General features: G+C 37.1%; 1 protein-coding gene across 1 annotated transcript in view; it reads right to left on the reverse strand.

Annotated features, from left to right (window-relative positions):
- Positions 1-13,155, reverse strand: part of Kdm3 (Lysine demethylase 3) — a 323,142-nt gene that overhangs the window by 211,469 nt on the left and 98,518 nt on the right. The window contains exon 7 of the mRNA XM_018503169.1: positions 3,805-3,904. Coding sequence (XP_018358671.1) covers positions 3,805-3,904 — 100 coding nt within the window. The remainder of the gene's footprint in view (positions 1-3,804; positions 3,905-13,155) is intronic.

A 13,155-nucleotide genomic window follows, 5' to 3' on the forward strand; every position in this document is an offset into this window, starting at 1 on the left:
TCATTGAAGCGTCTTAAAGATAATATCAAATCTAAAAATGGCTATTAAATATTAATTGTTATTTTTGTATTTAATAAGATATAACTAACAGTCCAAAGTTTTTTTTGTAAATATGTTACTAATGATTTGATAAACACAAAACTTCGTAGCCAAATTTTTTGTTATCCTATAGGTATGTGTTTAATATTTGACAAAAACAAGCAAGTTCTAGTACAAGAATAAAAACACAAACCTATTACATCTAATTGGTACATCTTAATAGAAACAAAAATACCGCAAGTACTCAATGTCGCGGTCAAAGGTGGAAAAAAACTGTAACCAATCGAACTTAAGACAGGCTCTCGGTGAGTACAAATCAAGAAGAACAGAACGAAGAAACAACCGCGCGTAATGAGAGCTCGAGTAACCTAGAGAACGAGAGAAAGGAAGATAAATAGACGAGAGGTAGGCCGCGGAGAGACCTGAAGAAATGGAGCTAAGAAATGGCCTCTTGAGGATTAGAATGAATTCACCGCGGACGAAAACCGTGCAATTCTCGTTTCTCGGCTTGTATTATGTCCCTTTCACACGATCCATTTGAAAAAGTCTTTTATTAATTCTTGCAAACAAATAGATAAAATAACATTTCGTTTTGTACTGCTGTGAAGAATTATATTCTAAATTAATATTAATTTAAACATACAGGTCCGAATTTACACAATGCTTTTATCGATAAATGCGCGCGTTTATTTCTGAAATTCTAATAATATGTGTAGCGTGAACTATATATGCGCTAACATTGTTATAAACGTATTCTGTATGTAAGCTATAAATTATTTGAATATTTCAATCTCTCCTTTTTTACGTACATCTAACACTTTTGTATAATTACATAAAATTGTCTATATATAGTATGTTATGAAAGATTAAAGAACGCGTTTCGATTTTATAAACATAGATGTTATTACGCAAGCATTTCAAGACATAAAATCCTATCGCATATTTTAGAGCGTAACATAGACTTTAGACCAGTGGGAGGTTACCGTCCTCTTCCATCGGAATCGCCACGATCCTTTTCTTCCTCCTGAGTCAGCCTTTCCCCCATTCTCACCCTCTCACGTCTCGCACTACACCGATGCGATTCCTCTTTTTCTTCTTCTTCTTCTCCTTCTTTCTCACCCCTTGAATTGCTCGATGGCGGTTCAGACGGTGCCGGCAACGTGTCTTTTGTCCGCGGACCGGTTTCTGCCGGTTCCTCGAACCATTTATTTCCCTCGTCCCTCGGCTATATATGGCTATATACTCCTTCTCACTCCACTTCTCCTCTCGCGTCCTCTCCCGTAACTCGTTCTCCCAATACGTTCCTCCGTCCTCTCTCATGCCGTTCCTTTTCTCACTGCATCTTCCATCGCCTACTATCTCGTCCTACCACCCTCGATTGTGTTACACCCTTTTTTCGGCCAGAGTATCGTACCACTGGCCGGCTCTTGCACTCGAAATAACGCCCCGATTCCTGGCAGCCTCCCGAGTCCATGAATGAACGCGGTCGAATCGCTCGGAGGCATGGAGGAGACGAGGAGTCACCGAGAGCCCGGCTTGTCTGACCTTCGCACGGGTCGATTCGGTGCGCATCTATCGACGACGAGGACGAGGGCGACGACGACCCCGTTTGACCTCGCTTCATCGACCACGCCGAAGACCTGGACACTGGGTCGACAGAACTATGCGGTAGCTCACGACTACGTAGACTCTTCCGCCTTGGCGTCGGTGTACAAAACATGGAGGGGGAGAGTTATAGTTATTGGCCTCGATAACTGGCGGTTTATCGGCGATGCTATTTCTTATATATGTGTATATCCCGAGCAAGACACTTCACTAACTTTGTGTGATGTCACGCATATTCCCAGATTAATGTTGTCGAGAAATTAAACACAAATAATGTTTCTCTGCATTGAGAAAACAAAAAGTCGAAATATTTGCAATCAAATGTCATATGTGACATTTTTCTTGATATTTATTAGTTAATAAAAAAAAATTTTACTGCGTGTGATGACAAAATATATATTTCTGCGAAATATATCTCATTAACGGTAAAAAAATAAAATGGATGATTTATTTGCTAGGAATAAAATTTTATTTCGTCGTATTCAAATGAGGATTTATTTCAGTGAAATAAATTTCATATCACATAAATAAATTTTTAAGTATTTTCCTCAGTGTGTTATGTCGAATGTATAAAACGTGTAATTTATTCAAATCGACTAAAATACTTTAAAAATTCCTTCATAAATTCGAAGATTATATTTCTGCAATGGTAATCATTGTGAATTGTAATCTTTTAATATTTCAAGTTAAATGATTTTTCATGCATCATTGAGTCGCGTTTATTAACCAATAAAACTTAGGAATTTATTGTTAAATTACGCTGCAAAAACAATTTTCAATCGCTCGTGACGTGAAAATTATTGATATAACGAAAAAGAAATGTTTGAATATTAATTAAAAACAATACCTACGCCATTACAGGTTTTCTTTAATTAACGCAGATTATTCTTTGATATATAGAAGCATCCTAAATATGTAAGTTGGAAAGTGAAAAAACTATGACAGAGTTTCAGGTATGACACGTCTCATTCTGTTTCGTATCGGAAATAGCAATGGTATTATTTTGCTTAGCAACAATCAGTTTTTACGCACTTCCTGCGCCCTAACTCGCGATGTTTACGAGCGCTTGTCGATGTACAACACGACGCGAGCGCGATATCACAGTGCTTTTATCGCGCTTTTATTATGATACCCGAGACGCCAGGGATCGCGTTGTTAAATCAGAACCCTTTCGTTCGTCTTGTTGCGCGCGCGCGAGGGCGAGATTGCTCGGTACGATCGATTGGTGAAACGATCCCCCCCGACAAACACAGGTAAGAATGGCACGTCGAATAAGACCGTGGTAACGGCTATCAGAAACCGAGCGCCGGATAAGCTTTTACTATCCGATAACGATTAACGGCCGTCGGCTGCGATTGTGCTGGCTTGACCCGAGTATCGGTCGACCGACCGATTGCGTTCATCGACTTAAAAAGATTTATCGGCGCATGGCGCCCGCTTCGAGTTCACCTCTCGATGAAGTCGGAGAAATTACGACGTTGTGCGAGCCCTGCTACGAAAGTTCACTACCTTTGGAACACGATTAAAACAGTATTCATCAGCGCGCAAATACCGCACCACTTCCACCCCAGAGAGAAATTAGCGGGGCAGACATTCCGCGAACCGACTAATGAATTTCGGGCAACCGAGCTGCTCCCGCACTTCCTACGAGAGAGAGTTTCTCTCCATTTGCTTTCTCATTAAATCTCAATTTCAAATAGCACGCCACTCGCGATTATCGCCGGTCGTTTCGGGAGAAGTTCCTCGCTTTCGGAATTGAATATCATTTACCGAAAAATCCGAGAGACTTAAGTTTCTGGAAAGTTCTTTACTTCGAAATCAACAATAAGTTTAATTACTTTAAATATCGTAGTACTTGCATATAAAATTCTTGGAGACACAATTCCTTCAAACACAATAATGTTAAAACGTGTAATAATATTAATAAATGTTTATATGTTGTATTTCAACTAAATGTTTGGTAAAACGTGGCTCTTTGATTTTTGGCGAATGACAGTCAATAATGGAGCGATATTTTGTGTCACATATTTTGTAGATACTGATAATTAATATCAAAACCCTCTTCCTCATGATAAAATAATTTTTTTAAATTGAGAACAACCCGTGATTGTGCATGTATCGATGTTTCAAGAGAAAAGTTAAATCTCGAAAGTCACTTACCTTTTTCGAGCTGCTGCGATATCGGGCTTTGTACCCTCGGAGTTGTCTGTAACTGCGCTGCGTTTCCTGGTCGCCTTCGAGGCCTTCTTCCGGGTCGTGGCTAAATAATCAATAAAAGAGACAAATTATTGTTTTAATAATTAGGAAATTAATATGACATAAAAATTAATATAAATATAACAATTAACCTTCTGAAGATCGGCATGTTTTTGATTGATTTTTTTATTTTACGGACTAGAACTTTTTTGTCAATGGGGTTGAGTGGCAAAAAAAGATGGCGTCGAGTCCCTAAAGGGGCCTCCGGTCTTCTACAGGTTAATATTTATAATATATACATATATATAATATATATATATATATATATATATATATATATATATATATATATATATATATATATATATATATATATATACTTGTTTTTGCTAAAAATATATTGTATATATAGTTATCGTTACTAATATCATAGCAGCAATAATCATAATAGTATGTAAATAGTATAGTTACAGATATCAAAAATTTTTCTTTCAGTATATGTGCAAATGTAACTTTTTATTGATCATTCAAATATATAGAGATATATTTTTACAAACTTTTAGTAATAATATTTTACAAGAAAATAAATCTTGAATAAAAGTAGAGAGATAGTGAGTTTATAATCGCGACAGTAACTGGCGCAGTTTATATAACTGAAAGGTACAATTTAAAATTTACATAGAATATTATTAAGCACTTAATCTAGCCTCGACCGTGTTTGGTACTTTCTTCCTTGTTTGATTTAAAAGTAGATTGATCTACTTAAATAAACGTGACTATTATTCTGATTTTTAACGAAGACAAATCACAGACATAGATTGAGCATCGAATGCTGATACATCGCGTGCAACGAAAATGTTTCTATGCTTTCTTTCAAAGTCAGCTGACTATGGGTTAAAATAAACGATTGTAACGATTTATTATAGCTCGACCGATCACGCAGATTACAGACACGCCACGGACATTGCGGCTCAACTATAATTATACACTGCGGCAGAATCGATTTTCGACGATTACAGAACTCGTCAAAATAATAATAACCTTATAATAATATATAAAGCAGTAATGAACAAGTGAAAAATAATGTAATAAAAAATTAAGAAAAATCGCTACTGTCTTGCCTCGTTTTCAAGAAACACTTGTAACAAATATTCATTTATTTTAAGTGTAAGTGGAAATAATGTCGGAATTAAGAATGTCGTGCTGCATTCTATGCGGTGGAAACGCAAGAAATAATCGTTTTAAATATCTCAAACGTATATAACACAGATAAAAGATATTTGCTACATCTTTCAGAGCAATCGATAGCACGTGTGACATTCGTGCAACTTTTGCCACGAGTAAAATCGCGCAGCCAACCGCAAGACTTTATAGACTCTCGATGGCTCGGGATCTCTATCTCCTTCCCACATCATTTTCGTCGTCGTCGTTGTATTTCATTACTCTTCGTCCTTACTGCGCTATGTGTGGTACGTATGTACGTACATACCCGCAGTCAGATAATCGTAACAGTCCGGGCTCTTCGTCGCCGCTCGTAAAGTCACTAGCACCCGAAGAACAGCGCGGAAGGACCAGGACAAGACGGGTTACCGTCTTTGTTTAACTGCCGCGTTTATTGCCGCGGTGATAAACGGACGCGAACGCGAGCGCGCTTCAAGATAAACGTAAGCGTGCAAATGTCTCGCGTATACACGCGGAAACGACGACCAAATTTTAACGACAATTTCTACGAGTTTGGAGTCTAATGTTCCTTAGCGAGATTCTCAAGGGGCGTTGTAATTAAATACAAAATTACAAACTAACACTTTGAAAGAATTCTAAACAAGCAGCAGCGTTTTCATGCTATCTTGAGAAGAGGTATTTTATTCTCAATCGCTCGGAATTCATTGGCTCTTTTTCGAAATTTTAGTCGAGTAAAATATTCACTTTGAGGTCTTCGAGCTTGTTGTTAAAACTACATAAAAATAGAAAGGAAAGAAGATGCTCTATGTACATTAGTTAAACCACGAGATAATGTACCGTAACATAATACCGCAGTGCACAGCAACGAAAAGAACGGGGACGAAAATAAGTGCAAACTAAATTATCGGAATCCATCGTGTCAGGGTATTTCAGGCATCTCTTAATAAAATCCTAGACTTCCGCAAAAATGAAGTTAGGTCTTGAGAGCGCTTCGCTAAATTACTGAAATTTTTTACACCTAAGTTTCCTCTCTGGGATATGACGCCGTTTGGCATATTGTAATCTTCCTCAGCATACCAAACGCGATTACCTCGCATGATTACACGTTTTCCGCAGGTCGTAACGCGATACAAACAAACGCAAATACGAAAGTAGTCTTCAGAAAATTAATATTCTTTTTTTCGTTACAAGTATCGATCCAATATTTTATCAAATGTATATTAATCCTACACTTCTGATTTTATTTTTCATTTATAATAACTTTCATTTACAGTAATAAAATTAACGTCTTTATCTATTTTTTTATCTCGATATATGATATATCTCCTTCTTTATCACAACATTAATAATATAAAATATATTTTAACTTTCGTTAAAAAATAATATTATATAACGCTACTTCAATTATATAAATGTCAGTCACATACAATCGTTGCAATAAGATCGCCAATGATGTTAATTCTAGAGCAGACAATGCTGGCAGCAAGTACTAATAACGTAATAACTCCGACATTTAGATCTAATCCTCTGAAGTATTACGTCACCGTATGAAAGCGCGACAAGATTTCCAAAGTCATGACCAGAGAATCAAGAGAAATTTCTCGAATTAATATTACAGAAAAATTCATTCGGCATTCCTCGTTGTGCACAGGTCACCCTTTGTTGGCTGCATGCACTTTCGCATTTCTGTACGAGAAAAGAGAGCGAGGTTCTGTGAGACGAGCCGCGTGCGCGTTCGTGCGAAAGAATCCACCCTCTCGTATATTCTGCCTCTCTTCTCTTTTCCCTCCTCTCCTCTCTCTCTCTCTCCCTCTCTCCCTCGTGTGTGTTTTATTGCAAATTGAGGTTAAAGTCTCTGGCACAGAGCCAGGCATTTCACCTAGGCCGTTGCATTCCGGCAGATACACACGAGCGTTATATGCTTGCTTATGTGTCTCGCGCGCGCACGAGAGCATCTCGATCACGTATATGCGAAGAGAAGAGCTCTTACGTGCTGCCCGCAGACTCTGAAGTACGATTCACATGTACATACATGATACGTGCTTGAATAGAGAAAGTCTCTCGAATTCGAAGTATTTTTTTTTTCTTGATTAGAGTGCCGAGATGCTACTTGTCTTCGAATTGCAAGCGATTGAAAATAAAAATGGGCTCTCCGCCCCTCAAATTGGGCGATGAAACAACGTGGTCAAGTATGAAATGAAAAAAATAGTGGAATTTAACTATTTATATAGATTCAAATAGAACGTACAATTGCAGAATTAAATCAAAAGAGAATTTAATTAAATACTAGAAAATTGCAATAAAAATTTTGTCAAAATTTTTCTAAAAATTCCTCCGACAAAAAAGATCATAAATATTCTAGAAATAGAATTATTGACAATTTTGTGAAATACTTAGAAAAAAAAGTAGAAGAAATATTATGCAATTTATGTTAATCAGATCCACGCTATCTTTTTACGATGTAAAAACAAAGCAAATGTAACCACGCTTTCGAGCAAGATTTCAATATAGGTATCGATAAAGTGCGTGTCCGTGAGGTAAAAATAATTCGGTATATTAGATCGTCACATCAGTGGGTTTTATTTTTGCACTCGCAAGTCTCGCACACGAGATATAAATAGTAAAAAAAAAGAAAGAAAAAGAAATGGTTGCGCGGTAACGACGGATGATATTCCATAATATCATTAACGTACGTCGAGATAATAGCATCTTCGTCGCCGACGGATATAGGTGGACGCATTTACGTGCGGGCAGCATCTTTTTCCGGCATATGCTAATCTAATTAATGATTGCATGGAAACCCCCTTGTAGTGTGTACGCGACATATGTGTGTGCATGCACGCGAATGCAAACAGCGGCGTATTTATTACGGTTCAGAGTCCTCGAGAGATTCGCTCTCTATCTCTACTTTTTTCTCTCTTTTTTATTGTCCACGAAGCTTTTAAAATACCAATTTTCGATAATTATATTTCGCATATTCAATTACATATAAAAAAATATGCACATTATTATATACGATTTAATATTAATTGTCACAATAATTCAAGTTTTTCATGCACGAATTCATTTTTTATCAATGCCCTGAAGCAAACTGAGCAATATAAGTGTAAATATTTGTAACACTCTACCTTTACGGTACAATGGTAATTTAAATTGAATATTACGATGAGCAAACAATTCTCTCTTCTCTTCTCTTCTCCTCTCTTTCTCTCTCTCCCCCCTATACATATATTTATTCTCCCATCAGATATTATGTTTGAAAATTTTCTGAAAAATTTATATCCTTTTTTTATTATAATTTAATATGATATAGAAATTAGTTTCATAACAGTAATATTTAAAAAACTTGTATATTTTACTATAAATTAAAACATGAACATTTAAAACATCACTGGCCAGAAGACATACACATACATACAGAAGGATATCATTGCTAAAAAAAATTACTCAATTATTTTTTTTAAGTAATGGTTATCTTTAACAAAGAATCTTTTCTTGATAATAATTTTAAATTTACTACAAATTAAGAAAAATAACTTATTACAAGTTAAAAAAAAGTTCATTATTATTTATACTCTAAACGAGAATTTTTTTTAAGAATAAAATTGATCAAAAAACGACTTTATATAAATAAAAAATAAAATTGGTTTCAATTTAATAATCTTGAATTAAGTATCAAACTTAAGATTCAGAATATATTTGGAATATAAATTTGATGTTTGTGATAACTTATAAAAGATTTACGGATATATGAACTTTTGAAATACTTGAAACAAGTAATTATTATTTGTGTACAGTATATATTTTTCTGTATATGCAAAAATATATAGACGACAAAATCTTCCCTTAGCTAGATAATACGAAATACAAGATGTGGATAAAACCGGATTATCTTGGCGCTTTCGATAACGAGTTAGTTAGGAGGTAAATTGCGTTTCAGCTAAAAAAAATTATGCATAAGAACTGGAACGCGACACGTGAATCATTTATGAGATAATAATTAAGACAAGCTGATCGATTGAACGATTGAACTGTGCGATGTAGTTAGATAAACCAATGTTAAGTATGTGCATAATTATTTCCGGATAAAATTTATTGATGGAATGTGATAATCTTAGCGGCAGGTGAACATAATTTATAAACGTTTCGCATTTCAATTTGAGAATTTAGCTATTTATTTTTACTCGTCATCTTCAACAGGTTTTATCAACTCTTTTGATCGCCAGGAAGTCATTAGTCCCCTTTTATGACCTCTATAATCTTCTCGGGCTGCACGCCTTTTTTTTCCTCTAATCCGAATCACCTTCGTCCCGTCCCGTTCACCCGCTTGCTCTCTGATACCGTTCTACCAGCTTATTAATCCACGTTTTTCACTGCTCTCATTTTCTGTCGTTACAACGAGGCGTGCCGCGCGTTTCACGAATCGCCGAGATGCGTCGTTATCCTTTATGGCCAGCATTATAGAGCAGGTATCATAGGGCGTGCAGGAAATGGCAACGTTACGCCAATGGCACGCACATGCGTGCACGCACCTACTGTACACGAGTGTAATCTGGACGCTGCACGCGTATAACCCATTATACGTATCACGTTACACTCCGCATGCATACGCACACATGCATACTTTGTCAAGCGGACGAACGCACTGAACGTCGCGATAAAATCCAGTCGACCAGAAAGACCAGGCCAACTCGCTTGTTCACCGATTTTTACCGCTTCCTATCGCGACCAACCGGTTCGGGGGAATACCGGTCGTTCCTTTCTACCTACGAACCGATTTACCAGTGCAGGTGACCCCTTTAAGTCCACTACGACTTTGTCCATTTTTCGTTCGTGAAAACTGCCACGAATCGTGTACGTGCGACGTTTTTCAAATAGAATAAGATTTAATTAATGCTATTGAAAATGTCAGATAAACTCTTTGAAACCAATGATCAGTTCTTTTGGCAATTCTAAATAATACATCTGTCTAATTCTCATATTTTTGTAGATTAGAACAAAATTGACTTACTTAAATAAAATCTCGGCGCCCCAAAGGTGTAAAATGCTATAATTGCAATTTTAAAAGTATTTTCCTCGATCAATCCTTCGTGGTCACCAGGGAACTCCCAAAAAAGTTTAAAGCTTTATATCTCTAAAAAAGTCATAACTCTTAGACTAAATAAATCTTTTGTACAATAACTTCATATGTCGTTATTTCCAAAAATGGTTTCCTTTGTTCTTCAGAAAGAATACAGCCATAAATTTTTATCAAAAAGTTATTAAAAATTTAAAAAGTTGTGATTCTTTTAATAAAAAGCGCATTTTCAAGAACTTTTACCTCGCAATTTTTTTTAATATATTAAAATTAAAATCTTTAAAAACCCACTGCATTTCCACGTCCTATAATACAACGTTTAAAGTATGTTCAGTAATTTTTGTAATTTTAAAAAACAAAAGCTGTAAATACGGCAATCAATTAAAAATGTTGAAGTCATTTTGCCCCCCGTGTAGCCGGCATAAAATTCTCAGGAGGTTTGACTACGAAGGGCTAAAGCAAAAATTTATCTTTTAATTCCTTTACTGCTCCTATTAGGAGATTCGAGGTATCTATAAATTTCCGCTGACTCATATACAGTCTCCATTTACGGATAATGCCGAAAAACCATTTCAGCGTTAAAAGAATTAATCGATCTCATATATCAAATATTGTGGACGTTATTCGCGTCGTTGTAGCAAGTGTGCCGAGGAAAGAAAATTCAATCGCGGAAATGCAGGAAAGAATACGGTGTCCTCGAAGCATTATGCGATCACAAGTAAATTCGCGTAACTCCTGCCGTCACCGTCGTCGCTGTCGTCGCCATCATCGTCGTTTGTATATTGCACAACCCTTGTTAAGCGACAAAAGCCGTCCGCGGACGTGCCGCGCGTTTTATCTATGCGTACGCCCGACTTGCATGCAAGTCAAGTATCCGGAGGAATATTGACAGACAGCGGACCACACTTTCTCGCCTCGACGTAGCTGCACGCACAATTCATGTCGACATCGTCATTTTTCTTCAACGAGAAAACGTAGGGAGCTCGTTACTAAAGCATGAGAATTTATTATCGTGCGTTATGGTGTACGTACAATATGTATGTGTACCTCGTTAACGTAGAGTTTTAATCACCTCTCGGCTGGGTCACGCGGATGCAAAGATTATGGCGGTAAAAGGAGATTATTAAAATTTCAGATGATCAATTTTAAAAAGCTCGAAGGAATAGAACAACCGGTGGGTATTGTGCTTGTAACATCTATGAACAACTCGAATTTATGAGCTAAAGAGCTAATTTGGCTACAAATTGTGTTATGACTTAATGATAAGTTCTTCAACAGAATTAGAGTCGATCTTCCCTTATCATAAGCTTCATAAAAAATTGTCGCACGTGCGCGTTTTAATCTTTCAGTTAAAAATTAAAACTCAATTAAAGTGTTATCCGCACTGAAAAATAATTAAAGACTTGTTATTTCTGTTATAAAGAGAATTATAGTTAAAAATTTAATAAAGCGAAGGAGGCCATGTTCGATTAAAGCGGATCTTGATGACAAATATTTTTACTTGAATCCTACAATTTCGAGTTTAAACAAACTGCGCAGCACTGTCGGTCTTGAAACACAGTTCTGAACTAAAACTAAAGTACGTAATATCACAAATTAAATTGATGAAACAATTTAATAATACAGATGTTGAAAAATTTAAGACTGAAAAAGTTTTAATGCATGCGAAAAAATTTAAAATAATCTGCCTGAAATTATTTCGCCACAAGTATCATCGACGTGCGCGATATTGGGAAAACGATCGCATTGAAGCTACGATTAAAATTACATTTCCGAGGGATTATCGAAAATCCAGGAATTCTTTTTTAGTAAATTTAACCTGCTTGATGGGGCCCTCGACTCTCCGCCCCTCGACGCGATTTTCACGTTCGTGAATAATTTCCGGTGTGACTCGATGGAAATGCTGCCACCGCTGAAGACCAGTGTGGAGGACGAGCTGTGACGAGAGTAAAGCGGGCAATTAAATATGAGCGAGGGATGCTATTCGAGTCCGCGTAGCTCACGTTGACGATCGAGAGATCCATCGAAGCTCCACGAAGGATAATCGCGTGCGGTGACCCGAAATAAACGCGGATTTCTGAATCATTTAGTACTCCACCGCACCGCTTGTAATATTAAAACGTCCGCGGCGCGTATACCACCGATAATACGGCCGTAGAGAGAAAGACGAGATGCATATGCGCGATCGCGTTCCACGCGATGAAATGAGATTCGCATCCCGAAATGCGCTCCGCGCGAGAACCCCATTCATAATTTCTGTCCGCCATACAAGCCGAACGAGCGAATAGACGTTGGCGTATCTCATTAAACGCGACATTAGCATTCGCATCAAGAAATTAAAGGCTCAGTTAAATTTTTCAAACGCTTGTTGTCAATTATCTCAATAAGAGTCTGCACGATTTTTTCTCTATAACAGTAACAGTAACTTGGAACGATCGATAAAACAAGCAAGCGTAATAATAAAAAATAATTAAAAAAAATACTTGCAGACATCTCCGACCTAAGAAAAATTTCTGATTAAAAATGAACAAACTAGCATTATAAATGGACATATCGGACATTTGGTTTTAAATAGAATTCTGACGGATTTAATCAGAAAATTTTCATTTGTTCACTTTCCATAAAAATTTCAATTAATAAAATCAGACTATTTTTCCAGTGCATAATTACAAGTTTATTTCTATGCCAAAATATTTAGTATAAAAAATGTCAAACTGTCACTGAAATAATGTCTCCGCAACTAATCTTTATTCTAACGCTTGTTAGTTCGCATTCTCTGACAGAGATCGAAAATATGCGATCCCTCGACAACCCCTTTGGCGGTCCATGTGGACGGACGGCGTTCGTCGACTCTCGCCGCAGAGCTCTTTTCGCGCTCTCTTCCTCTCGCATTCCTCTCCCGTTTCCACGCGACGCAAAGTTCCGCCGCGCCGGGAATAAATCCAGCCGGGTCCAGAGTGTATGTGCACGCATTCATGCATAGTGCATGTGCGTTCCACCTCCCGTTCACGAAGTCGCGCCGGCAGACGGGGTCTCTATGTGCGGCTACGTATACA

This window comes from Trachymyrmex cornetzi, unplaced genomic scaffold, assembly GCF_001594075.2.
Source record: "Trachymyrmex cornetzi isolate Tcor2-1 unplaced genomic scaffold, Tcor1.1 scaffold156, whole genome shotgun sequence".
Taxonomy (NCBI): domain Eukaryota; kingdom Metazoa; phylum Arthropoda; class Insecta; order Hymenoptera; family Formicidae; genus Trachymyrmex; species Trachymyrmex cornetzi.